The 27285-nt window shown below is 57.8% G+C and overlaps 2 protein-coding genes across 7 annotated transcripts in view; one reads left to right on the forward strand and one right to left on the reverse strand.

Annotated features, from left to right (window-relative positions):
* Positions 1 to 953, forward strand: part of TRPC4AP (transient receptor potential cation channel subfamily C member 4 associated protein) — a 72692-nt gene extending 71739 nt beyond the window's left edge. The window contains exon 19 of the mRNA XM_059133441.1: positions 28 to 953. Within this exon, the coding sequence (XP_058989424.1) occupies positions 28 to 165 (138 nt within the window). The 3' untranslated portion in view covers positions 166 to 953. The remainder of the gene's footprint in view (positions 1 to 27) is intronic.
* MYH7B (myosin heavy chain 7B) lies at positions 922 to 26970 on the reverse strand. Of its 6 annotated transcripts, XM_059133434.1 has the most exons (42): positions 26832 to 26970; positions 24185 to 24349; positions 22816 to 22922; positions 22482 to 22625; positions 21929 to 22085; positions 21597 to 21624; positions 20454 to 20550; positions 18138 to 18161; positions 17861 to 17953; positions 17673 to 17736; positions 16596 to 16694; positions 15976 to 16079; positions 15722 to 15860; positions 15327 to 15445; positions 15085 to 15234; positions 14781 to 14951; positions 13171 to 13350; positions 12930 to 13062; positions 12767 to 12843; positions 12250 to 12337; positions 11931 to 12048; positions 10054 to 10177; positions 9828 to 9964; positions 8790 to 9045; positions 7579 to 7821; positions 6775 to 6951; positions 6542 to 6687; positions 6149 to 6239; positions 5674 to 6063; positions 4992 to 5118; positions 4781 to 4899; positions 4493 to 4689; positions 4018 to 4367; positions 3726 to 3850; positions 3500 to 3615; positions 2655 to 3051; positions 2447 to 2572; positions 2178 to 2348; positions 1980 to 2084; positions 1797 to 1892; positions 1248 to 1385; positions 922 to 1161 (listed from the first exon to the last, which is right to left on the reverse strand). In XM_059133434.1, exons 2-42 carry the CDS (start codon positions 24273 to 24275, stop codon positions 1150 to 1152), a joined length of 5826 nt encoding a protein of 1941 aa, XP_058989417.1. In that variant the 5' UTR covers positions 24276 to 24349; positions 26832 to 26970; the 3' UTR covers positions 922 to 1149. The 6 variants fall into 6 exon arrangements, with proteins under 6 accessions (XP_058989417.1, XP_058989418.1, XP_058989421.1 ...); XM_059133435.1 differs by lacking the exons at positions 22482 to 22625; positions 22816 to 22922; positions 24185 to 24349; positions 26832 to 26970 and adding an exon at positions 22238 to 22336; XM_059133438.1 differs by lacking the exons at positions 20454 to 20550; positions 22482 to 22625; positions 22816 to 22922; positions 24185 to 24349; positions 26832 to 26970 and having other exon boundaries at positions 21929 to 22218.
* Positions 26971 to 27285: the final 315 nt, after the last annotated feature.

Consider the following 27285-nt stretch of genomic DNA (forward strand, 5'->3'; position numbering starts at 1 on the left):
GTCCTCTGCCCCTCTCTCTCTGCCCAGAGCTCCTGCATCAGCTTCTCCTACTGGAAGGAGACCGTGTCCATCCTGTTGAACCCAGACCGCCAGTCGCCCTCTGCCCTTGTCAGCTACATTGAGGAGCCCTACATGGACATAGACAGGGACTTCACCGAGGAGTGACCTTGGGCCAGGCCTCGGGAGGCTGCTGGGCCAGGGCCCGTGCGGGTGAGCGTGGGGATGTGTGCCACACGCCGTGCCCTGGCTGCATCCCCCCTCCCCCCTGCCTCCCCGCTACTCTGCCTGCCCCAAGTCTTCAGGTACAGGCTTGGTGGGAAGGAGCATCTAGAAGCCCCTGGCCCTTGGGTCGGAGGGCCCCAGGTCATTGGGGGAACCTCGGTTCCCTCAAGCTCCCCATGATAAGGACAGGGACAGGATGCCCACCCTTCCTTCAGAACCCTGGGGCCCTGGCCCACCCAGAGGTAAAGGAACTTTTAAAAATAGCTCTGTCTGAGCTTTTGCCCAGTCTCTTGGCTGTCAGTCCTGGGGTGGGGAGGGAGGTACGGGCACCCTCCTCCAATCTGTGAGCCAAGCTTGCTCCGGCCTTTGGACCCAGGCAAAGGCTTCTGAGCCCCCTGGGCAGGGGTGGGGGCTGCAGAGGACGCCGCCTTCCCCCACACCTGCCCCTCTGTCCCTCCCTCCCTTGTTTTCCTTTAGTTCCTCTGGTTCTGTTTGCTCACTGGCCGCTGTGTTCATCCCAGGGGGGCTCCCCTAGAAGTGGGGGCCTTTTTCTTCCATCCCTTGGGGCACAGGGTACCTGTGCCCTTCCTAGGGGCAGCGTCTCCTGCCTGAGCCCGCACACATAGGAGCCTGGCTAGGAGCACACCCTCGGCCCCTCCTTGTGTTGCCAATTTATTAACAACAAATAAAACGATTAAGTGGAGACTATTAAAGAACTTTATTTTAAATGACTGATGTGGACCTGACTTTTGTCCAGGGACCGTGTGTTCCTTTCTTCTCCTGAACCTCAGAGGAGGAGAAGGCCCCAGCTAGGGCTGCAGACTGGCATTTACTCAGGGTCCAGCAGGGCATGGGGCAGACTGGGAAGAAGAGGCAGCAGGAGAGGGTGCGGGCAGGCAGCGTCTTCAGAGCCCAGAGACTCTGGCGTCACTCCTTGTGCTGGGGAGAACGGAGTGGCTGAGTGAGCACCACCACGCGCCCCCACCCCAGGCAGAGGGCAGGGGGTGCCCCGTGCAGCCCCTCACCTTGGGCCCTAGGGCATCCCGGGTCCGTGCCCGCAGCTTGTTCGCCTGGGTTTCTGCCATGTCTGCCCGCTCCTCTGCGTCGTCCAGCTCATGCTGGGCCTTGCGGTACTTGGCCAGGTTGGTACTGGCCTGCTGTTCCTGGGGGCACAGGCAGGCCTGGTCACCCTTTGGTAACTGGGAGAGGGGATCAGTCCCGTCTAACCCGTCCCCAGAGAGGGCTGGCTTCTGGCCCTCAGCTGCTCCACCACTCCGTGCTCCCCTCCTCCCCCATGACCAGTAGGTGGGAAGCCAGGAGGTAGGGGGCAGCACTGCTTCCAGAGGTCCGCAGAAGGGGAAAGCACATGGGGTCCTCTTGGAGACGGAGTTAAGTCCTGTCTATAGCCCAAGCTGAGAAGAAATTGTCCTTCTTCCCCCAGGGACGGTGGGGGTCCCTGCCCACACACAAAACCAACACAGACACACAAAGCCAACCCTTGGGAGCCTGGGCGGCTGCACTGAGGGGGAGTTCCCAGCTGAAGGGACCCGGGGGCCCGACTCCTGTGCGCTCACCGCCTCCTCGAACTGGCGTTTGTAGCTCTTGACCTTGCTCTGCAGCTTGTCCACCAGGTCCTGCATGCGAGCCAGGTTCTTCCTGTCCTCCTCAGCCTGGGCAGGCAAAAGCAACTCAGGTCTTGGCCAGACCTGGCCAGCTCCAGGGTCCCCCCCTACCCCAAGGCAGACCTGGTCACCCACCTGGTATGCGAGCTCCTTGACCCGGCGCTCGTGTTTCCGCACCCCTTTGAGGGCCTCGGCGTGCTTCTTCTGCTCTGCATCCAGCTCGGCTTCCAGCTCCCGCACCTGCAAGCAGATCCAGGGATGGGCCTGCTGCCCGGAGCCTGCCATCGGGCTGGCCCGCCCTGCCAGGGAAAGGACTGGAAGGGCCGCACGAACCTTAGCCTCCAGCTTCTGCACCTGCTTCTTCCCGCCACGGAGGGCAGCTTGCTCGGCCTCCTCAAGCCGGGCCTGGAGCTCCCGCACCGTCTGCTCCAGCGTCTTCTTCATCCTTTCCAGGTGTGCACTCGTGTCCTGCTCCTTTTTCAGCTCCTCAGCCATCATGGCCGCCTGTCGGTGGAATGGGGTGCGGGGGGAGGGCATGGTCAGCAGGCGAAAGTCCTTTGGAGCTCCGATCCGGGCCTCCCATGGCCCCAGCCCAGCCTCACATCAGTGATGGCCTTTTTGGCCTTCTCCTCAGCTTCCCGCCTCTCCTGGGCAGCCTCCTCCACCTCCCCGCTCAGCTGGGTCAGATCCACTTCTAGCTTCTTCTTCTGGTTCAGGAGGCCTGTGTTCTGAGGAAGGAGAAGCAGAGCCTCAGGGTGGGGGGCCTGCTGGCTGGCGCCCTAAGCCTCCCTGGGCCCCTCCTGTCCCCACCTGTGAGTGTAGGAGATTAAGACGCTCGGTGGCCTCGAGCAGCTCCTGCTCCGCCAGTCGCCGGCTGCGCTCGCCCTGCTCCAGCGCGGCCCGCAGCTCCTCCAGCTCCGCGGCCAGCAGCGCAGCCCGCCGCTCCAGAGCCTGCGCCTGCTCTCGGAGCTCTGCCGCCAGCCGCTGCTCCTCGTCTCTCCCCGCCTGCTCCTCCTTGAGCTGGGCCTGCAGCAGCCGCGTGGCTGCCTGCGCCTCCATGGCCTGGCGGGTGGCATGGCCCAGCTGCAGCTCGAGGTCGTTGAGGTCACCCTCCATCTTCTTCTTGAGCCGCAGCGCCTCGTTGCGGGCCCTTGTCTCTGCATCCAGGGAGGCCTGCAGGGACTCCACGGCCCGCTGGTGGTTCCGCCTGTGGGAAGAGGGGAGGAGAGGCACAGGAGAAGGGGGTGGGCGCAGGCACTGGACCTGCTCTTGCGCCCAAGGAATGCCGCACACACAAACCCATTGTGGGAACAAATGAATTGTCCCTCCCGGGTTTCAAGCCCCTTGCGACTGCCTGTTATCCCTCAGAGCAAGTTCATGGGCAAAACCAAGGCTCCAGACAGATGGGGCTGAATCCTGGCTCTACCTGCACCTTGTAGCCCTGAGCAAGTCTTTTAGTCTCTGAAGTTCACCTCTAGACTGGGGACGATGGTCCTGACCTTGACAGAGCTCTAGGGCAGGGGTAAGCCTGGCAAACTCTGCCTGCCTTTCTCCTGCCCGCAGGTGGCCAAGACTGGAGGGATGGCAGCCTCCAGAGGAGTGGATGGGAGGTGGCACGCAGGTTGGGTGGGCAGGGAGGACTTTAGGCCCCCTACCTCAAGTTAGTGCATTCCTCATCCTTCTCAGCCAGTTTCCGGTCCACCTCAGCCTTGACCTGGGACAGCTCCAGCTGGATCCTCAGAGTCTTGGTCTCCTCCAGCTCCAGGGCTCCCTGGAGCGCAGAGCAGGCAGTATGGGCACAGGGGCCACAAGCTTGTTACCAGAGAACAGAGGCCCAGGAGCAGGGCGGTGCCCACCCCGGCCCTGTGGTCAGCCCCTGACCTCAGCCTCCTCCAGTGCGGCCTGGAGCTCACTCTTCTCCCCTTCCAGAGCCTTTTTGGCTTTCTCCAGTTCCTGGATGCTCTTCCCGCTAAGGCTGACCTGGTCTGTGAGGTCACTGATCTCCTCTGCAGAGGAAACAGGACACTGAAGGGCCGCCCCCATGCCTTCTGCTCTAACCCAGGTCATTTCATTCACTTGTAACTCCAGGGGGACCCCACCAGGGTACCCTCAATGACTCCAAGGGGCTCCTGCTGACCCCACGGCACTTCTCTGACCCCGGGGTGGAGCATACCCTGCAGGTTCTTGTTCTCCCGCTTAAGCGTCTCCAGGGCCTCGAGCGCCTCCTCGTGGCTGTGTCGCAGCCGGAAGAGCTCAGTGCCCAGGCTGCGGGCCTCCCTCTGGGCAGCCTCCAGCTCCCGCTGCATCTCCTCCTCCTGCCGCCGCCGCTCCTCCAGCGCCCGCTCCAAATGCCGCTGCTTCTTGTCCAGCGCGGCCGCCGCTGAGGTGGCCCGTTCCAGCTCTAGGGTCACGTCCTCTGACTCCGTCTGCAGTCGCAGCTTGGCCTTCTCCAGGGAGGAGCACTTGGCGTGAGCAGCCTCCACTCCCTCCTCTGCTTCCTGCAGCCGCAGGGCCAGCTTCTTTCTAGGCAATGGAAGCAGACAGTGGGAGGCCGGCTTAACAGTGCCCCGTCTCCCCTCGCCCCCTGATGGCTCAGAGGCTCGGACACCACCTCTACACGGTGACGGCCCGGTGAGTAAGGTACTCACTTGGCCTCCTCCAACTCCTCGGTCCTCTGGATGGCATCTGCCTCGTACTTGCTCCTCCACTGGGCCACCTCAGCATTGGCCTTGGACAGCAGCCGCTGCAGCTCGGCCTGGGCCTCTACTTCCTCCTCATGCTGCTCCCGCAAGAGGTCACAGTCATGCCGCAAAGCCTGTACGGCATGAGCCAGCGCACTCTTGGCCTGCAGGGACCGCAGGAACTTCAGCACGGGACTGGGCCGGCGGCCCCAGGGCCTACCCTGCCCACTCTGGGGTGGCCAGCGGCCAGACCACCTTGCTCTCCTCCTCCAGCTGCCTCCGCAGTTCCTCCAGGCTCTGGGTGGCCGAGGCCTTGCCCCGGCTCAGCTGGCTAATCAGAGACTCCTTCTCCTCAAGCAGGCGGCTCAGCTCCCCTGCAGGCCAAGGGGTGAGCCAGCAGGTCAGGCAGGCCCTCGAGGCGTGGCACCAAGGCCCCTGGGTGGCCCAGCTGAGCCCCTGGCCTCACCGCTCTCAGTCTGCAGCCTCCCACGCTGAGTGCTCGCATCTGCCAGCTGCCGCTGCAGCTCCTCCACCTTGATCTTGGCCTCACTCAGCTGATCCTCATAGGTGCGGCAAAGCTTCTCTGCGCTGGCCTAGGTTCAGGGTCAGGAGTCAGAACAAGTTTGTCAATCACAAAGCAGTGGCTGGGGCTGCCAGCCAGAGGCTGGGACACTGGGGTTGTGAACTAAAAGGCTAGATGTGGGCTCAGGAAACAAAGGGAAAGCAGAGCCCCAAGTTCAACGTCAAGAGATTCTACTGCTGGACTGTTTTTTAAAAGATAGGTGTCAGAAGTGAGAGGGCCAGGGTGAGGTTAGGATACTAGAGCCCGAAGTCAGCTGCAGACTGGTCAGAGGTCAGCTGTCAGGACTGGTGGTACAAAGGTCAAGGGCCAAGGTTGGATGCTGGGGTTCAGGAGAGGAACAGTCAGGATAGAGATCAGAGACCAAGATGTTAAAATTAGATGCTGGGTCAAAAATGACCTAGTCAGGGCACAGAGTTTAGTAGGAGTCAAGGTTTGAGGTCAGGACAGGTGTGGGGTTGGGGCTGAATGACAGGTGAATAGGTCAGGGGTCAGGTTCAGGTACAGGGTCAGGCCTAGAGATGGGTGTGGGATCCGAGCTCAGGAGGGTTAGTAAGGGGGCAGACACCTTGCTGCGGGCCAGAGTCTCCACATTGGCGCCCAGATCATCCACCTCCATGCGCAGCTCGCTCTTCTCCTTTTCCAGCTTCTGCCGCACGCGCTGCAGACTGTCCACCTGCTCGCCCAGCTCGGCAGCGCTCTCGGCCTGCTTGCGGCGCAGGGCAGCCACGGTGGCCTCGTGCCGCAGTGCCGCCTCCTCCAGTTCCCGCCGCAGCCGGCCCAGCTCGGCCTCGCGCTTGCGGCACCCCTCCCGCTGCCCCGCCGATGCCCCGCCGGCCTCCTCCAGCCGCTCGCTCAGCTCCTCCAGCTCCCGGGCCGCCTCTGCCCGCTGCTTCTCCACGCGGGCCCGGGCCGCCCGCTCCGCCTCCAGCTCCTCTTCTAGCTCCTCTGCCCGAGCCTGGGGACAGGCACACAGCAGCTGGCACCTCCTCCGAGCACTCTAGTCCTGGCCCTACCCACACCCCACCCCGTGCCCCACACACCTGCAGTTCCTTGATCTTCTTCTGTAGCTGTGCCCCGAGGAGCTGCTCATCCTCTACCCGCAGGTTCAGCTGACTCAGCTCCGAGTCCTTCCTGGGGGTGGTGTGGAGCGTGAGCCAGGCCAGGGCTGGACTGCCACTGACCAGCCTGGAGGTGCCCCACCCTCCAGTCTCCCAGCTCCCTGCCCGAGGCACCCAGCCCTAAGGGACCGCCCCCACCCCATGGTCCCTCTCTACCCCCCCCAGCCCTGACCCTGGCCTGGGCCCTTGATCCAAGGAAGGCAGGACACTCTGCCTGCACCCTAGCGACCCCCATCTCAGTCCTCCACGCTCAACTTCTGCAGCGATGCCGCCTGCTGGCCAGGGGCTCAGGTCGGCTGCCCACCGCATGCCTACTTCTTGAGCTTCTCCTCCAGCTGCTGCTTGTCCTGGGCGGCATCCGTCACTGACTCCTGCGTCAGCTTGAGGTCACCCTCGAGCTTGCGCCTCGCCCGCTCTGTGTCCATGCGCAGCTTCTTCTCTTGCTCCAGGGAGCACTCCAACTGGGGGGTGGGGGGAGCAGGTTCAGCTGCCAGGCCCAGCTGCCGCGCCCCCGACCCCCGCTGGCCTCTGCTGGAGCCAGGACTCACATCTTCCACTTGCTGCTCCAGCCGGAGCTTGGCCTTGGCCAGAGCGCTCACACGGTCCTCCTCGGCCTGCAGGTCGCCCAGGGCCTGCTGGTGGGCCTCCTGCAACGCCTTCTTCTCCTTGGTGAGTCGGGCCACCGACTCGTCCAGGGCTGCCATCTCTTCCGTCAGGTTCTTCACCTGTGCCAGTGGTGGGGTCACCATGAGGACGCCCCCCCACACTCTGGTCCGAGAAGCCACCCTCCAGGTCACAATGACCGGCTCTTCCAGCTAGGGGGCCTTGGTCAAGTCAGTCCGCTCAGCCTCAGTTCTCAGTAGACGCCAGTTTCCTTCACTGTAACAGGGGGTCCGGGTGATCCTGGCTCCCTCGCACCCCGCCGTGAGCACCCAGGCAGGCACCCGACCCCGCGCCTGCCTCCCTCCCTATGTAAAAGCGTCCACGCTCCCGCTCCCACGAACTGTGTGGGGCTGTGGGAGGGCCTGATGGCAGAAGGCACGCAGTGGCAGGCGGGGCACGCAGAGCTGGGCAATGGGCCTCCTGCCCTCGAGAGGCCACGGTCCTGGGCAGATGCCTGGTGCTAGCAGCTGCTGAGCACCTAGGCCCCGCGCTGAGTGCCCGCAGGAGCTACTCACGCTGACTCCTCAACCACCCAACCAGGTAAATGCTGTTCTTGACCCCATTTGACAGATGAGCAAACTGAAGCTCACAGAGAGGAGGGGACCCGCCCTCGGCCACCCAGCAGGGGTGTCCTAGAGCCCGGAGGGAGAGCAGCAGCTGCCTGGCCCCACGGCCGGCCGGGCCCACACCTTGTTCTCCGTGGCTTGCTTCTCCTTCTCGGCCTTGGCCAACGTCAGCTCCAGGTCATCAATGTCCTTTTTGAGCTCTGTGCACTCGTCTTCCAGCTTGCGCCGGCGGGCGGCCAGGTCGGCGTTCACCTCCTCCTCGTCCTCCAGCCTCTCGCTCAGCTCCTTCACCTTCGCCTCGAGCTGCACCTTGGACTTGATCAGCAGGTGGCAGCGCTCCTCCGCGTCCGCCAAGTTTTCTTGCTCCTGGAGAGGGACGTGGGGAATGGGGCAGAGCCAGGGCCGGCTAAATCAGCCAAGGGAGACCAGGCTAGGCCCTGAAGAAACTTCTCATGTCCACGCTAAGTCCTGACCCCCATGCCCAGCTGGGCTCTGGGGACCAGGAATGCTCCTAAACCACCTGCTCGGGGCCCTGAAGGGGCTCAGGTGTGATGGAATGAGGGCTCAGGAAGAGAGGCAGGAGCTGAAGCAGAAACATCCAGAGGGGAGCATCAGACAGGCAGGGGGCAACCCAGAGTGACACCCGAACAGGCTCGAGGAGAGAAGTTCCAGGCTGAGGCCTTCTGGGAGGACGGGCAGCAGTGCCCCGGCTCGGCTGGGCTCCTCTCTCCCACCTCGCCGGCTCCTCACCACCTGGCTGCCTGACAGTCTCGGCACCAGCAGGTGAGTCTGGTGACCACACCCTGTCCTCCCACCAACGTGTCACCAGAGCTACCATGGGGGCTGGTGCACAGGGGACACTCAGTGTTCGGGGAAGGAACAAATGCCTCTTTGGACTTGGAAAGATTCCAGACCCTTGATCCCTGCCCTCTGACTATTACTGTTAGTTGCCACCTGGGGTCCCAGGGGAAGGGAGCAGAGGTGTGTCTCCAGGAGGGCAAAGGAGGGTGGGCTGGGGAGATGGGGCTCAACTGCGGGTTTAGCAGGAAGCCCAGGCAGCGGGAGGTGGGAGCATCAGGACGTGTGGACAGACGGACTCGGAGGGTGGGGAAGCCAAGCACGGACATGAGCCCACAGGCCTCCTGTCACGGCACATCTGGGACTGGGAAGAAAGATCCAGATCCTGAGCACCTGGGGCACACCAGGTCCACCCCGGCCCAGAGGGAGGGAGCATGGTGGGGTGGTGTTTCCTCAAAGCAGTCTGTTTTCTGGGGTGCCGGGGGTTGGGGGGCACGGGTCACCAAGAGAAACCCCCCTTCCCTTCCCCCACTCACTGCCTGCAGCTGCAGGGCCAGGTCATTCTTCTCCTGGGTGACACTGACGTGGGTCTCCTCCAGCTCCTGGCGCTTGGCCTCGGCAGCAGCCAGAGCCCCGCGGAGCCCCCGCAGCTCGGCCCGCAGGGCGGCCAGCTCCTCCTCGGCCTGTGCTGAGCGCAGCAGCGGCTTCATCTTGAAGAAGAGCTTCATCCAGGACCAGTTCTTGACAGCGTTGAAGGCACGGATATTCCACTGGATGGTGAACAAGGCGTCCCTGGATGGGGGGAGGGAAGCCACAGGGGGCCGGGAGGCTCAGTGCTGCCCTCGCAGTGACAGCCCGGATGGTCTGGGGCCCTGGGCGAGGCTCGGCACTACACGCTCTCAGGGTGATCTCCCTTCACCTTCCCGGCAGCCCTGTAGGTTGGTCTGATGCCTCTGCTTTCTAGGTGAGCTGGACAAAGAGGTCCAGGGACCAACGGGGCTGCCTCCAGGGCAGGGGTTCACAAGCCCTAACTACCCCGGCGGCCCTTGCAAGTGTCCTGAAGACACTAGGAGTGGATCCTGCTATACTCTGGGCTCTGGGGTCGGACTACACAGGGCTCTCACTCCACGTTAGTCGCCCTGCCCCCCTGCCGACCAGCTGTGATGGGGTCTCTGCCTCATATGGTGGCCCTCCTGGGGCTGGAGATCATCACAGCACCCACCTCAGGGGACTGTCACACACCTTAACCAAGATTATGCAAATAAAGCCTCTGCCTGGGGCTGGCACTTCTAGAGTGTTGAAAAACACCAGTTGTCATTATTACCTGTCTGGGCCACACTCCCGGTAGCCTGCAGCGCAGGGAAAGGTGCTCTTACCCCAATTTTTGAGGTGAAGAAATGGAGATGGACAGTTGAGGAGCACAACACAGAACCTGCCCCTCAGAGCCACCCAACTAGCCCCAGGGGCCAACTAAGCTGACCCATGCGACATACTGGCACGCACCATGGAGAGCCTGGGGGTCCCACCCCCTCCCCAGCCAGCTCTTACCCACCTCCCCTCCACCCCCCGCACACCTGCCGCCCAGCAGGCGCTGGTACTCCAGGCGCATGAGGCGGCCCCGACTCCGGGCCTGCAGCAGCGTCAGAACCTTGGCCAGACGCTGGTCACGAAGCTCCTCCAGGACCCCGAGAAGCCCAGCTTTGAAGAACACCTGGGGGAAGGGGGAGGCACCAGGTGGAACCCCAAGCGCCTGCGTGTTGTCCATCCCCTGTGACCACCCTGCATCCTGGGTGCCCCGACCTTGGTGTGACCAAACTGGTACTGCGTGTGGTCAATGTCCAGGGAGCCCAGGAGCTTCTCTGTGGCCTTCCTGCTGTCCATGAAGGTGTCGTCTGGGATGGCACCGGGGTTCAGGATACGGTACCTGGGGGAGCAAGGAAGAGCTGGTGAGGAGGGGGCGGAGCAGGGGAGGGAGGGACAATCATTGCTGGGCCAGTGAGGAGGCTGCAGACTGCCCCACCGAACCAGCTGGTGGGCAGCGTGGCGGCCCAGGGGCCTTGAGCATGTGCTGCTTAAAAAGCTTGGGCTGTGTTTAAATGCATTTTTTCATTACATTTGTTAAGAAACTGTATTTACAATGGGCGTGCAGCACTTTCATAATATTTTAACTTATAATTTTTTATAATTCTTTTTTTTTTTTTTTAGAAGGCAAAAAATAGGGGCTCCTGGGTGGCTCAGTCGGTTAAGCGTCTGCCTTCAGCTCAGGTCATGATCCCAGTGTCCTGGGATAGAGCCCCGCAATGGGCTCCCTGCTCGGCAGGAAGCCTGCTTCTCCCTTTCCCATTCCTCCTGCTTGTGTTCCCTCTCTGTGTCTCTTTCTGTCAAATACATAAAAATTTAAAAATTTTTTAAAATAGAAGGCAAAAAAATACAACAAAGGTGATATGGTATAGTGTATCAAAGCTGAAGGAACATTTGAGGGAGAGGATTCTAGAGCAAGGGTTCACGGTGGCTGTGGCCATGCTGTGAAGGCCAGAGAACCATGAAAGCTCCCTCCCAAGGACACTGAGGAACAAAGCGCGTCTCACTAGGCTATGGGATATTTTGCAGCACTAACAAAATGAGTGACGCCACACGTCATTATACACCTGAACCCACACAGTGTCCCAACACCATGCGCAAACCCCGATGTGAACATCCACTGTGACAGAGGTCCCACTCCGGTGAGGGATGCTGATCGTGGGGGAGGCTGTGCATGTGGGGGGCACAGGTATATGGGAAATCTCGGTACCTTCCCCTCCACGTTGCTGTGAATCTAAAGTTGCTCTTAAAAAAAATCTTAATTAAAAGAAAAGAGAAGTCATGGTGCAGACTTTCTGTCTAAGGACTAACAAACTCACAAAATAAGGGTGGAGGATTGGGGGGCTGACAGTGTGCACACACGAGACAGCACGCATGTGAGCGTGCCCACAGTCTTCGTGTCAACACACGTGGGTATGTCGTGACCCTGGGGACTTCGGGACAGGGAGGGAACTATGCACACCTAACGCCTAACAAACTCAAACTTTCAAAACCAAGGGGAACTAAGAGTGCTGACTGGCTTTACATAAAGTCTAGTCTCTGGGGACCCTCACTCAATCCCCAAATCCACACCCGGCTCTGCCGGACCCCCCTTCGACATTTCCCCTCAGGTATCTGCTGAAGATGTTTCAAGCTTGACTTGTTTAAAGTGGATCTCAATCCACTACCCTCCATCCCCCAAAATATCAAAAAACCCTGTCTTGGTCTCTCAGTAAACCACCAAGTCCCCGGTGGCTTGGCCCCAAACCTGGGATCCTCCTCCTTCTTATTCCCTGTTCAACCCGCCAACACAGCCCACTGGCCACTGGCTGTGCCGCAAACACACAAGGCAAGCCTGCTGGCTACTCCCCCAGCCTGCTGCTGCCTCAGCCACCAGCACCTGCCCTGAGAGTTCTGCCCAACCCCCTCCTCCGTCCCGGTGTCCCTGGTGTCCCCCTCGGTGCCTGGAATCTCAGTCCTCCGACCTTGATCCCTTTGGCTCTAAGTGTACGCCCTTCCCGTGCCCTCGGGCTGCTGCCTCCACCTGGAGGAGAGCTAAGGGGAAGGGAGCTGCGTAGGACCTGGGGGGTGGGGGCGGGCAGCAGGGAGACACCCACCGCTGCCGGAAGTCCGCATAGAGCAGCCTGTTGGGGAAGCCCTGGCGACAGATCCGGATCCCCTCCAGAACCCCGTTGCAGCGCAGCTGGTGTAGTACCAAGAAGGCATCCATGACCCCTGGACGTGGTGGGGGTTCAAGGGAGAGGTTAGAAGTCAACGGACACATCTTCATGTCCCAGAGAAAGACCACCGGCCCGCAGAAGAGCTTTCTTCAGGACCATGTGGGCCCCAAGAAGAGGGAAGACCCAGCTTCTCAGGTCGGCCCTGTCCCCTCCCTCCAATGGTCCCACCCCACCAACCCAGCCCTGGGGAGACTACCTGGGGTCTTGTTCTCATTGGGGACAATGCAACGGACAAAGTGGGGCTGTGTGGCCCGCAGGTTGGTCATCAGCTTGTTGAGATTCTCCTGGCGGTGGGAGAGGGGAGAAGGCACAAGAGGGGCAAGAAGCAGAATTGGAAACCACAGCGGATCAGCCTGCTAAGGACTGGTGAGCCGGCATCTAAGCATGCCGCTGCACATCGGTCCTTTCACTCCGATCCTTATGACCCTCTTCCCTCTTCTGCTTGACCGGGTCCCTGTCACTGTCACCGAAGCCTTCACACCCCGACCCCACCCAATCCCCTTCCCTCCCACAGACCCCGCGGCTCCCTGCCCAGGCAGCGTGGGGACGGGAAGCAGCACAGACTTGCTGTGATGTTCACGTGGAGAGGAGTTAAACATCACTGCAAGTCTTAACGGCCGCCCGCCCAGGGTGCAGGGGACCGAGCAGGGACCAGGGACGGGGGTGAATGCTGGCAGGGGAGGACCTGCACGGGGGCCCACCCTGGGCCTCACCTTGTGCAGCTGGGACACCGTCTGGAAAGATGCTGCCTTCTTACGCTTCTCTTTCACCCCAGATTTGGGGGGCTCGGCTAGGAGAGACAGGGGGCCAGTCACTCTAGGGGACGCCACTCTGTGAGTACCCTACAGGATGAAGATCTTGGCCCTCTGTACTCACTGGAGCAGGAGCCTGCATAATTCTCATAGAGGGTAGCCAAGAGCTTGTTTTGCGACTTTTGGAAGATAGGGACCACCGTCTCATTCAGTGGGTCCTTGTTTTTCTCCAGCCAGCCCACGATGCTGTAAGGCACCTGGCAGAGAGCGGACAGGTGCTGAGCAAAGGCAGCGTTGGGTGAGGGACAGAGAGCCGAGAGAAGGGAGGAGGGCGGTCAAGCGTTGGGATTCCAGCAGGCACCTACCACGCCCGCATAGTGGACCACCTCAAAGTGGGCCTGGTATTTGCGTTTCTTGTCAGGCCGTGGCTGCTGGAAATTGGGTGACTTCCCCGCATGATTATCGTAGAGCTTAGCCCGGAAGCTGGCATCTGAGGCCTTGGGGAACATGCATTCCTCCTCCAGGATGGACAGGATGCCCAGTGGCTGCGGACAGGGAATAAGCTTGAAGGGCTGCCATCAGGCCAGCCCATCCTGGCTGGGCCACATCCCCATATCCTAGAGCCCTTCCTTCTGGAAACCTTCCCAGATGCCCCAACCACCTATTGGGAGGGACAGAAACCACACAGGTGCCCAGGAGTCCCGTCTTCTAAAAGAGGAGTTGGTGGCTTGGCTGCCATTCCCCCTGGGCACGAGTCACACTCTGGGCTGTCCTCTTCACTCACAGCTGCACAAACTCAAACTGTTGCCATTCACCTCCCGACGTCTGTGGTCTCCTCCTGACACCTGTGGTCTCTCTCTCTCTGTCGCGCACACACTCTCTCTCATATACACACAGCACCATTTTAAAAAAAGCAGTTGGAATTTTGGCTTCCTCACTTACTAGTGGGGGGGAGACAGGGGGGGGGGCATTGGGCCTCAATTTCCTAACCTGCAAAGTGGGGAATGAATATTTCAAGCAAAAACACCGCTGACCCCCTAAATGTGCCAAAGCAGGAGATCACAGAAACGCATAAAAACCACCTGCGAACTCTTGTGGGGTTTTCAACAACATTCAATGTTCAAAATGCATTTTCAGAGAAATGATGAGAAATGAGTGCGTGTCTATAAAAGAGAACATGCGCCCAGGATAACGGGTTTGGAGGAGGCTTACCCAGGTGTCAGCTACAGGCTATACGAGGTAGAGGATTAGGGGGAAACGTTCTCTTCCCTTTACTTCTGATCTTTCAAATTTTCTTTGATTTTTCTTTCTTCAGGTCTTCGTACAATGGGGAAATAGGTGTAACCAATCCAATGAAGAAGTGAACAGACCCGGGGCACCAGGGCTCAGTGGGTTAAGCCTCTGCCTTTGGCTCAGGTCATGGTCTCAGGGTCCTGGAATGGAGCCTAACATGGGGCTCTCTGCTCAGCAGGGAGCCTGCTTCCTCCTCTCTCTCTGCCTGTCTCTCTGCCTACTTGTGATCTCTCTCTATCAAATAAATATATAAAATCTTAAAAAAAAAAAAAAAAAAAAAGAAGTGAACAGGCCCTACCCCACCTGAACCCCGCAGGATTTCCTTGGGAACTGCAGAGCTGTGTGTGCCCACGGGACCATGGTCAGCGGTGCTGGGTGAACCCTCACACGTGTTCACCAACACACACTCACACTGCCTCCAGCAAACCTCACGGTGATGCACACTGCCATTCACGCATGCGCACGTGCACACACACACACACACACACACACGGAGACACGTCACAGCCGCGCCCCCACACACAAGCTCACGTCACTGCGCAGACGCACACGCGTGCACGTGTAGGCTTGCCCACGCTCACACACGCGTGCACGTGTAGGCTTGCCCACGCTCACTCACCAGCCTGCGCGCCTTTGTTCCCGTTCACTCCCCACACCCACACCCCCTTGCCCTGCGCCCCACCTTCTCGATGAGGTCAATGCAGGGCTGCAGGTCCAAGCCAAAGTCGATGAAGACCCAGTCGATGCCCTCGCGCTTGTACTCCTCCTGCTCCAGCACAAACATGTGCTGGTTGAAGAACTGCTGCAGCTTCTCATTGGTGAAGTTGATGCACAGCTGCTCGAAGCTGTTGAACTGCGGGGGGCAGCGCTGGGCTCAGTGGACAGGCATGGGGACCCGCAGAGGACCAGGGTGCATGCGACTTCACCCCCACCCACCCGGGGTGCCCTGCCCTGCAGGAAACAGAGCCCAGGGCCCCTGCGTGCACCTCAAAGATCTCGAAGCCGGCGATGTCCAGGACCCCAATGAAGAACTGCCGGGGCAGCTTGGTGTCTAGGGTCTGGTTGATCCGCGATACCAGCCAGCGGAACAGCCGGTCGTAGGTGGCCTTGGCCAGCGCCCCCACAGCAAACACCACCTGGACGTGTGCACAGCCTGGGCTGGGACCCGACAGGAAGGGGGTCCTGCCCCAGCCGTCCCCAGGGGTACCCTGGCCTGTGAGCCACTCACCTGCTCCACACTCTGGCCCTTGGTCACATACTCATTCCCTACACGAACTCGGGGGTGCAGAAGGCCCTTGAGGAGGTCCCCACTGCTGACCCCCATCAGGTAGGCAGCCTTGTCAGCACCTGGCAGGGCACACAGGTGTGTTAAGAAGGAGGCGGCCAAGAACATGGGCGCCTGGGTGCTCTACCAGCCTCTGCCTGGGGTTAGGAGAGGTGGAGTTCGGGCCAGGCAAACCATATGGCTCGGGAGGGTGAGGGTCGGGTCTTGAGAAGTCAGGGGTTACAACCAGGGCCAGGTAAAACTGAGGCCAAATGTTGTGGACAAGGGTTAGGGTTGATGGTCATGGATAAGACACAGGGATCAGGGTCAAGGCTGATGGCCAAGTCAGGATCCCTCACTCTCAGTGCCGTCAGCCTCGGCCTGCTCCTCCCGCTGTTTCTGCTTGAACTTCATGTTGCCAAAGTGCAGGAGGGCCCCCACGATCTTGTAGCAGGCGCACTTCTCATCCACGCTGAAGCCCAGGATGTCCATGGCGTGCTATAGCAGGGGACAGAAGGATCGGAGAAGGCCTGGGCCCACCAAGTGAAGGGCGCCAGGACTGCCCCGATCTCCACCCAGCCCCCCGCTCTGCCCCCCTCCACCCCAGACATACGTCAGTGGCCATGAGCTCTTCCCCATCATCCATATTGTCCACAGTGATGACCCCCTGGCTGCAGAAGTGGTAGTCGTAGGGGTTCATAGACAGAAGCAGCATATCTGGGGGGCCCGGGGAGGAGCATTGGGGGTTTGGTCGTGTTCACTCAGCTAGTCTCCTCCCCCATATCCCTGCATAAAAGGTCCTGGGGGCCACCCTGGCAGGAGACTCTGGGGCCCTCCCAGGACTTCTCTGTGGCTGAGTTTCTCACCCCCTCCCCCATGCCCATGGCTTTGCTTTCTTCATGGTTCTCTGAGGAATGAGTCCAGGCCTAGCTCCACATGGCGTGCTAGGACACTGGGAGGACCACACTCTGCCCTTTTGGGGTTTGTGAGAAAGGGAAGCTGGGCCGAGACGGAGCCACTGCTCCCCCCTTGGTGCTAGACAAAGCCTCTCCAGTCCCAGGATAGCAGAAGGGACAACCAGGGTGATGACACCCAAGGGCCCGTCTCCCAGTATGAGAAGGAGAGAACTCAACAATAACCAGAAGTCCCAGCCAAGGAGTTGGGGGGAGGGGAAGGCGGTCCCACGCTGCCTCATGGGCTCTGACGCCTGCTCTATCCACCCCTGCCTCTCACCCTGTAGCTCTGGCTTCTTTCCAGAGAGGATCTGGTAGTAGACGTGGTAGCCTCGCTCCCCGGGCAGCTGGAAGATCACTCGCGACTTCTCCAGGAGATCTAGGAGAAAGAGGGGCACCGGCCTACCATCCCGTTTCTCCCTAGAATGGGACACCCCGGCAGAGCTGAGGGGGGCAGCGAGGAGGTGCCAGTGAGGGTCAAGGGTGAGTCGAGAGGCGCTGTGTCCACACATGAGCCTGCAGATACTGAAGGGTGTCAGTGTGGGAATGTGCGTCTATAGGTCTGTGTGTCTGGCAGGGGTCGGGGGTGGGGGTTATCTATGTTTGTCTTTCATCTGTGCTTCCTCCCTTCATCCACAGACCACACTCCTTCCCTTCAGAGCAGAGCTGGTGTGTCAGTGACGCACGGAGCTAAGCTCCCATGTGTCTGCAAAGGGGTCGGTCAAGGAGCAAATGACGCCGTTCCTTGCTCATCCTGTGCCTGTGGCTCATCCGTCGGGGTCTGGCCATGTGTCCCAAGGTGGGGAATGGTCAGTGCAGGGCCTTGCTGCAGCCAGGGACCTGGTGTCCAAGTAGCGGGGCAGGTCAGGTGGGAGGGGCAACAACCCCCTAAGAGGCGGGCGTGGAGGCTTCCAGGACAGGGACTCTGTGTGTACATGAGACTGGGGCAGGTCGAGGGTACAGGCCTGCCCTACTGGAGGTCAGAGAAAGAACTGAGGTGCGGTAAGGACCCAGTCACAAGGATCCTGACTGGCCCAGTGAAGAACTGGGTCTCTATCTTAAGGTAATGGAATCTGGAAAAGGATTTTAAGCAGAAATATGATGTGATCAGATCAGTATCTGAGACAGGATCACTCTGGCTGGATGATCAAGCAAGGAGTGGAGGCTGGGAGACCTTACAGAAGTGGGTGGAACGATCCAGGTGAGAGTGGGTAGGACTGGGCAGTGGCCAGGGGATGGAGAGAAGTGCCTGGAACAGGTGGGAGCCCCAGGACTTGAGGATGGCTGCTCAGTCTGAGCGAAAAGACCCAGGCCTCCGCCCCCTTCGCCACCCTCTCCCACCCTCCCTGAGACTCACAGCTGTCAATATCGGCGGATGCCAGCTTCCCAGAGGGGCCGAAGTGAATACGGATGAACTTGCCCTGCGGGCAGAGGGGCAGGCTCAGCCGGGACCCAGGCATCTGCCAGGCACTGGCTGCTGAAAGCTCCCACCACCCCCATCTCCCTGCTGCCAACCCCACCCCCTCCCCCGCCGTGGCCACTCACAAAGCGGGATGAGTTGTCATTCCGCAGGGTCTTGGCGTTGCCAAAAGCCTCCATGGCAGGGTTAGCCTCGATGATTTGATCCTCGAGGGTGCCCTGGTGACAGCAGTGTGAGGGGTCTGTCAGCCCCAGTGTCCCTGAATGGGAGACCGAGGGGCCCAACGGTGCTGGGGTTCGGCCCAAACTGGACAATCTCTTGGGTCGGGGGGGGGGGGAGTAAGAGGGATCCCTGGGGCCTCATTATCACTGCCTGCCCCACTGACCCTGGCCCTATACTTACCCCAGTCTTCGTGGCCGGAAATTGCTGCAGAGAGAAGACAACATGAGAAAGTATGCAGTCTCAGCGGGCTGGTGGGTGGGGGCGGCAGTGGTTAGCGGGACAGTGAACATTAGTCACCCCAGCATGTAACCCCCACGCCCCTCCCCAACCCTGTCAGCACCGTTAGAAGGAGAAATGCCAGAAAGTGGGAAGGAGCCTGGCCCCGGCCAGCGGCCAGAAGCAAGGGGCTGTGTCTCAGGGTCTCCTGCTTGCAGCCCTTCCCCTCCCCCAGCTCTGTTTCTAGTCTCTTTCATATCCCTTCATTTTCCACTCCAAGAAGCAGCCCCTGCCCCAAAAGCCCAAGGGCTTCCTGACTAAAATCTCCTCCCCTTCAGAGCCCAGCTCAAATGCCCCCTTCTCAGGAAGGATTCCCTGTGCTCTGAGGCTAGAGGAGCCCCCTTCTGGCTGGAACCTTCTCCCCCTCACCTCCCTCGGTAAGAGCTCTCCTCACACTTCTCCTTTGTCCTGGGATGAGCTGCTGCATCCCCATCACGCAATTAATTGCCCGTAGATTATTAGACAAGATGGCCCTGGCAGGTGCATATTATGAGCCCTAAGTCGCAAATGAGGAAACTAAGACTCAGAGCAGGAAAGTGACCTCCGGGCCACACAGTTAAGTGAGGGACAGGGCAGGAACTGAGCCCAGGCGTCCTGTCTCCCATGACACCACAGCCACCGCACCTCTCATCTAGAGGGACCAGCTGAATTGAGGGGATCTTCCTCCCTTCCTCTCCCAGCCTCAATCTTGTCTTCTGCCCATGTCCCCTTCTTTCCGTTCCCCACCCTGGCTCCCTGCAGTCTGGGAAGAAAGGGAGAGGAAGGAAGGGGTGGGTTCTGGAATGCCAGGTGCCAGGCGGCCAAGGGACTCTGGCTATTCACTCACCTCCAGGGAGCCCAAGACTTAAAAATCCCCTCCCCCCCCCCCAAAGACACTGCTGGGGGAACCAAGGCTGGAGGCAAGTGGCAAGAACCCCTCCTTCCGAGCTCCGCCCCCCACACTCACATTGGGGCCTTTTGAACAGGGCTCTTTATGGCAGATGTAGTCAAATTGGGGGCCAAGGGAAGGGGATTGATAAAGCTTTTAAAGTTCCAGCATCCATGGACCCTCTGAGCCAGCCTTTCTTCCCACAAACTCCCTTGCCTGACAGCCCCACACACCACCTTGCAGAGCTCATGCCTGCCCCCCCCACCCAGCTGCACCCCTGCCAGCTCTGGCCTCTTCCTGCCCTCCCTTCCGTTACTGGACCAAGCCCCGACTTTCTGCAGCATCCTCAGAGACACTGTCGGGTAGGGGGGGTTCAAAAACGGGGGTGGGGAAGGGAAGGAGCAAAGAGCACCAAAAAGTCAACAGCAAAAACAAAACACCAAAAACAACCACCACCACACCAAAAAAAAAATAAAAATAAAAATAACAAAAGTGAAAGGAAAAACAACAAAAACAAAAGCAAGAAAATCAAATGGGGGGAAAAAGGAAAAGGTAAAAAGAAAAACAACTTTAAATGGGGGAAAAAAAAAAAAAAAGGGAAAAGAAAAAGAAGAAAGAAAAATGCCCCAGAATAAAGCAAGGCTTAACAGGACCAGGAGTGGGTGCTGAGTAGGAGGTGGCCTTGGGCTTCTGGAAAGAAAAGGCAGCCCGTTTTGGGGGTGGAGGAGCACACACAGAGCTCTGAACAGCTGGCCCTGGAGGCTAAGAATGAATGTTATACCCGGAAAACAAAAATAAAACATTGGTCCCCCATTATTTCAGAAATTTCAAAAATCCATACAGAAATCACAGGGTGAGAAACCACCCCCTGACCCTGGCTGTTGGGTCTGCCAAGTGGCCCTGGCTCTGGTTAGGCTCCACCAGCCTGCTTTTTGGTTGACAGCAGGTAACTGTCTTTGGTGCACGAAAACCAAGAAAACCACCACCTCGGAGTTAAAAGCTGCCTATTTGGTAAACTTTCAAAAATAAGAAGGGAAGGGAAAATTACATAAAAAGTTTAGGAACAGCTGTGGTCCTGCCCCTCTGTGTTACAGGTGGGGCCACTGAGGCATGCCCAGAATTGGGTCCCACGGTGTAGAAGAGGCGGTCACAGCCTCTCTCTTGGTCAAGCCTTGCTCAGGCCAGAGTCTGCCACCGGGGTGGGAGGCTCAGGCAGGGCTGGAGGCTCTGGGGGATCAACTTTCTAAAAAGGAATTAAAGAAAAAAAAAAAAAGAAAGAAAGAAAAAGAAAAGAGAAACAGTGAGAAGCAGTGGAGAGAGTGGGGAGCAGCGCCCGTGTGGGCGAGTCTTACGGCCTTCTTGCCCGGCCCGTCTCCCAGGGCAGCGACGATGGCAAAGTACTGAATGACCCGCTTGGTGTTAACCGTCTTACCGGCCCCCGACTCTCCGCTTAGACGACACAAACATGAGTCACCAAAGCCCATCTGGCCACTCAAATTCCCCTCACCCCCCCCAACACCCCACCCCACAATCAGGGCCACGTTCTACTTCTCCCCACCCAGCTCCCAACTCAGGACCCCCCACTCAAGACCCTCCAGGGACAGATCAACCCTCGGAGGTGCTAAGGGTTTATAAAGCAAGTCAGGGCAGAACACCTGTGTGAGATGAGAACACACTTGATGATGCCACTGTCTACTGAGCCCTAACGTCGGTGCCAGACACTGGGCCAAGAGCTTTACCTGCACTGGCTCGTTGACACCTTAGAAACCCCGTAAAGCAGGCATCATCACAGCCCCTATTTTATGGGTAAGGAAATAGGACTCAGGGAAGTTATGTAAATGTCTGTGCTGTGTGCCAGGGCTGACTCCTTATAGCTCTGCATAGTAGGTAGGTAGGATTGTTCAGTTTTACTGATGGGACTCAGGGGCCCAAGGGTACCAGCACAAAATGGATGTGTGATAACTTGAACCCAGATCCTTCTGGTTTTACAGGTCTTGCTTTTAACCACCAGACTGCATGCACACACACTCACACACAATGTTCATACTGGCTTGGCATGAACTTGGCATGTACGAATTCTACCACTTTCTCATAGGTGCAAATGAAAAATCAAAATAAGATTCAGAGGTAAGGAGACTGTAAGGAGAAAAGGGAAAGTCATCTCCTCCTTCCCATCGAGTCAGAACCATAATTTTTCAAAATTTTCGAAAGATCAAGGGGGGCAGGAGCAATTCCAGGTCCTGGTGGGGAGGGAGTATCAGGGCTGGTGATCACTCCAGTGCTTGGGGATCCCTTCCCTGTCCACTACCCCATAATGCATCTGCCCAGAAAGGGGACAGAGAATATGCTCTAATTTAGCTTGGATACCAGCTCCAGGTGGTAGAGGGCCTGCCCTAAGTGCTTTGGAAATCAACCCTGGGAAATGATTTTAGTTCCACTCCTCTCTTGCCAGGTTGCCAGCACTTCCCACCACACCCCCAGAGCCCCACACTCACGTGATCAGCATGGACTGGTTCTCTCGGTCTGGAGGAAAGGGTAGGAGATAGAGAAGTTAGCCAAGGTAGGGAACCAGTCACAGGTGCAACACTGTATATCCATGGCCCTGGGGCAGGCCCTCCACCACCCAGGGCCAAAAAGGGAAGGACCAAGTGGGATCATCCAGACTGTGACCAGCTCCCACTTGGAAAGACAGAACGCTATGCTGGGAGTGTCCAGCAGCATCAAAAGGGAAGCAGTACACGTGGAGGGGAAGGGGTCCTTTACAGGGGCCTCCCTGGATTGGGGGTAGAGGTCTTGGGTGAGGGAAAGGAGTCCAAGCGGCTCTTACTGCGCAGCATGTCATTGTAGGCGTTATCTGCCACTGCATATATGTGGGGTGGGGCCTCCGAGCGGCGCTTTCCCTTGTAAGCAGCCACTACGGAGGCCGTGTACACCGGGAGCCATTTGTAGGGGTTGATGGTGACACAGAAGAGGCCCGAGTACGTCTGAGGAGAGAATGTAAGGTGGGTTATTGAAGGCCAAGTTCCTACCCTCCAGCCCCAGCCCTCAAAAAACCTTCCCTGGCCCCAGCAACATGCCCCAAGCGGCTGTCCGTGCCGCCCCAGCCCTCACTCCGGCCCGCAGCCCGAGGCCCCACCTCCACATTGCCACGCCAAGCCTCTAGCTCCAGCTCCGCCCCTGCACTCCAGGAGCCGATCCCCCTTTAGCCCCGCCCCCGCCTGGAGCCCCGCCTCCCCAGGGCCATGACATCACCCTGTCCCACCCTTAGCCCCGCCCCTTCCCCCGTGGCCCAGTCCCCACAGCGCACGGGCTCTTCCCCTAGCCCTGCCCCTACCTCTGTGGCCCCACCCCCGCCGCCCGCAGCCCGGACCATGGCTCACGTAGATCATCCAGCGAGCATAACGCTGGCGCAGGTTGTGCAGCACTGCCGCCTCGTTGAGGTGCGTCATCATGGCCATGTCCTCCAACAAGTCGAAGCGGGGCGGGTTCATGGGCTGCAGCTCTGCTTCGCGCACCATCAGCACCTGTCCGGGCGGCCATATCGTGGGAGGCCTTAACACAGGATGGGGTGGCAGACCGGCAGGAGCCGACTAACCTCAACCTCTTACCCCTGTGCAACCCCCCACCTCCTTTCATTAAGTTTGCTAGCTCCAGCTAGTAAGGTGCTGCACCCCAGGAGACAGAGAAGCTAATCCCAAAAGAGGAGAGCCAAACCTTTTGGTCTTTGGTCTCCACATTGACTCTGCCCCCAGTAGCCTCCGACTTGATCTCGGCCTCCACATAGGCATCCTGTTCATCTGGTACCCAGACCCTCTTCTTCCCTGGTTGGGGGGAGAACATTGGGGCTTGAGAAGGCTGAGGCACATCTGGGGCTGAGGGCCCAGCTGCAGTTCCCAAGCCATGTCAATAGAGCTATGCCCCTCCCATGAGCCCCTCTGCCAGGATGCAGGGAATAGACAGAGAAGATCCTTCCACACCCAGGATCCTGGAAGGGTAGAGCAGGGAGAGTCTACCGGGATCTCTTCAGAGGGCTTCCCTGACTGAGTTAACAGTCTCTTACCACCCACTTGGGTTCAGATTCCGGTTTTTGCCTTATCTACCCTGCGACCTTGGGAAAATCCCTTTCTCCTGGGTCTGTTGCCTCCAAGGCAAAATATTATGGGCATCTCCTGAGGTCCCATATGGAGCAGCCCTCAACATCGGGAACATAATTCTAGGTTCTTCCTCCCCCGTTTTGCTGAAAACTCAAACCCACTTCTTCTAATTCCGTGTCTTACCTGGCCAGCTGGTCCCCAAGCTTCAGGGAACCCCTATGTCACGGTGGTTAAAGGCATGGACTGAGATTGCAGACAGCCGGATTCTGTTCCCTGTCCTGCTACTTCTAGCCAAGTGCCTTAGTCAGGACCAGCTACATAACTTGCAGGCCCTGGTGTTAAAATGCAGGTCCTTTGTTGAAAAAATTATTACGAATTTCAAGATGGTGATTCCAGAGTGTTAAATCAAGCAGGAGGCCCTTCGGCAGCAGAGCTTGCACGCCCATGAAGCTGGCTTTGGCCCTGGTCCCCACCCCTCCCCAGGTTGTTGAGATGATGCATGGGAAGTCATCTACTCAGCCTGACACAAAATAAGCACTTGGTACACATTGCCTATTGTTATTATTGTCCTATGAGCAAACCAAGTCATAAATAGTAGTCTTTATTCCTGTCTTTGGCTCTATAGAAAGCACTAAAAATAACTCAGGTTAAAAAAGCACAGGTTTTATGGACACCAGCCTACATCCATAACAGTTGCTCTCATCTTGGAGGCCTCGGGCTCCAGCCACAGCCTACTGCTCCGGAAGACAGGGAATACGGTCCCATTTTACAGAGGAGCAAACCGAGGCTTACTCACAAACATGCGTAATGTACACAGGGTCTCTGAGAACGTAGCCTTAGGACCCTGGACTCTGAGGCAAAGGGCCAGGGCTAAAGCGGTCATGCCAGAGTGCTCCTTCAGCCCTGAGCTCAGTGCCACCACCCCTCCCCACTCCTGTTCTGAGTTCGTAAGGGCTACACTGTGGCTGTGCTCTCCTGCCTTCACTTACCATCCCATGGGACAGTGTGCACCTTCATCAGGTCCTGGTAGTTCTGGCGGAGGTACCGGGCAGACTCCCCAAGTTCACTGACATCCATCATGGTGGTGGCACGGAAAGGAAGAGGACGAGGGACTAAAAGTTTTGGAGGTTCAAGGCAGTCCAAGGCATCAGGCACTGGAAGATGGCAGCAACGGAGGAACTAAGGGCCCCGGGGCCCCAAACTGGGACATGATTCAAAACCCAAAAGGCCTAATACTCAGCGATTCCCTGGGGGTCCCCATCTCAGCCTCCCTGGTGAGCCCCCAACACACACACACACACTCAAACACCAGAGCATCCTTCCCGCGGATACAGAGACTCTTGCCCACCCATGGGGACCCTCAGCCCTTGGTTCCAACTTCAGCCCTGATCACCCACCTCAGCACTATGATGAGGGCTGGGAGCTGCGCCACCCCCTTTTATTGCCACCGTCAAGGTCAGCGGAGGAGAGCTATGTCAGCAATCTCCACGTGTTACAGCCCCCCCAGCCTGGCCACAGGACACAAAAGGCAAATTCCCTTTTATCTCTACCAGCACAGCCCCTGGGCTATTTTTACCTCCCATTGTCATGGGATCACAAAGGCAGAGAGAGACACTCAGTATTACTAAGTGATAGGGAGGCTGGGATTCAGAGACCAAAGGGGCAGGGACAAAGCCAGGAGACCTCTGAGAGAACCGAGGAGCTCCAAGAGAGAAACTGAGTCACAGGGAGTCTGATCCACCCAGAAAAAGACTCATACCCCCAGAAACAGAGAGCAAGGAGACTCAGAGAGGAAACCACAGAATGCCTTTTGGGGCCATTTGGCACAACCCTCTTGATACATCCAGAGAAACTGAGGCCCAGAGAAAAGAAATCACAGGCAAGTCTCACAGATATGCCACAGCAGAGACCTGAACAAAAAGAGAAGCAGAGAGAGTGAGACATCCCTCTCCAATATGGGATGTGGTGTCTTTCTTCCTCACCTCTACCCCATCTCCCTGGGGTCCCCTAGGGAAATCATACATGAAGAAAACTAGACCAGGGACCACAGGCATGAAAGAGTAATTTGGCTGAAGAGAAAGCAAAATGAGGAAATCAGAACACTTAGGAGATATTCACGATTCCCAGGACACCAAGTTCTCACTCTCGGCCCCCTCCTGCACCCCACTCTCAACAAGGGTTGAGCACACTGGCGTTCAGTCTGTTTTAGATGGGCTTCGGGATACACCAGGCCACTTCCAGGCTCTCCTGTCCATCACCCCATTCAGGACCTGGTGACACCACAGAATTTCAGAGTCAGAGAATCAAAGGATCCTGGAACCTGAAACAGTGGACATGTAGAAGCACACAGGTGCAGAGCCAGGAGTCCAACCAGATGTCAGGCTGAGCTCCCACAGAGAAATACTCCATACCAACTGGCCACCGATTCCAAATACATGGACATATCTATACTCTATAAAATATATAGAAAATGGGGCCTCAGTGGGTTAAAGCCTCTGCCTTGGGCTCAGGTCATGATCCCAGGGTCCTGGGATTGAGCCCTGCATCGGGCTCTCTGCTTAGCGGGGAGCCTGCATCCTCCTCTCTCTCTCTGCCTGCCTCTCTGCCTATTTGTGATCTCTGTCAAATAAATAAATAAAATCTTAAAAAAATAAATAAAATATATAGAAATAATTTCAAGGATACATTTTCCACCGTATGTAGTTCAAAGCTGGTGAAACTAATGCAGGATGACAAAAGTGGAAGAGGGGTCCTTTGGGGGACAGTAATGAAGGAATAAGGCACGAGAGAAGCCTCTGGAATGCAGGAAACACTAAAGACTGATAACAGAAGTGGGGGGGGTGGTACACAGGTATGTTCACCCTGTGAAACTAAAAGAGCTGTGCATGGAAGATGTACGTATTTTATTGCTTGTGTGTTATAGGCAAAGTATGTTTAAAATGCATGGCCAGATTTGGCAGTATCTGTTAAAATTACAAACGCCCAGACCCTTTCTGGAACATATCCTACAGAGATTCCATGATATGAAATGATACAGGTCTCCTTTGGGTGATGTTTAGACTGTTTCCCAGTCTTTGTGCCAACCAAAGGGCAAGAGCTTGGTCTATGTCCCCCAGGACCTTACGGAGCATCTGCCCATAGAAGAAAGTCAGTAAATCTTTGCTGAATGAGTGTAAGAACTGAACTTGATGGACAGTTTAAGATTATAGGGTTTTACTCTCATGGGGTCAGAGACAAAGGGGCTATGCTTGACCAATTTATAGGAAGCTCAGGAGGTGGGGAAACCCTACGTGCTGTTCGGAGATGCGCAGACAGAAGGTTTCTTTTCGGGCGCCTGGGTGGCTCAGTGGGTTAAGCCGCTGCCTTCGGCTCAGGTCATGATCTCAGAGTCCTGGGATCGAGTCCCGCATCGGGCTCTCTGCTCAGCGGAGAGCCTGCTTCCCTCTCTCTCTCTGTCTGCCTCTCCATCTACTTGTGATTTCTCTCTGTCAAATAAATAAATAAAATCTTAAAAAAAAAAAAAAAAAAGAAGGTTTCTTTTCTCGGGCCCCAGCAATCGAATTAGCCTGGAGAATCAGAACCTCTAATGAGCCTAGCTTATACCAAATACGATGTGGGTCTGAATTCTAGAATTACCTGCTTGGTGTACACACCTGGGGCTGAGAAACCATCCAGAAGAAATGGGTCTGGCATTGCCCTGTAGGTTTGCTTCTACTGCTCGGGCCCGCCATCCTGCTGAGATGACGCAGACAAAAATGACAAAGCACTGGGGAGATCCAGAATGCACCCGAGAGAGGCACCAACTGCCACGATCTGCAAGGACATAAATATGCAACTGAACTTCTGTACGTGAAGAGCTGTCTGGGAGCAGAGGGAGCCTGTGTGGTTTGTGGTGAACTCAAAGCAGGCCCACGGGGTGGTTATAAGGGAGCGGTTGGGATACACACACAGAAAGGGGCTCTCGCATCCTTAGAGCCAGTCAGCAATGGAGGAGGCTGCTGAGAAGAAAATGAGCCTGCCGACAGCAGTGAGGAACCATGCACAGGGGGCACAGGGCTTGCAGTTTTAGACTGGGTAACCTCAGCTGCTC

This window comes from Mustela lutreola, chromosome 9 (genome assembly GCF_030435805.1).
Source record: "Mustela lutreola isolate mMusLut2 chromosome 9, mMusLut2.pri, whole genome shotgun sequence".
In the NCBI taxonomy this organism is placed as follows: domain Eukaryota; kingdom Metazoa; phylum Chordata; class Mammalia; order Carnivora; family Mustelidae; genus Mustela; species Mustela lutreola.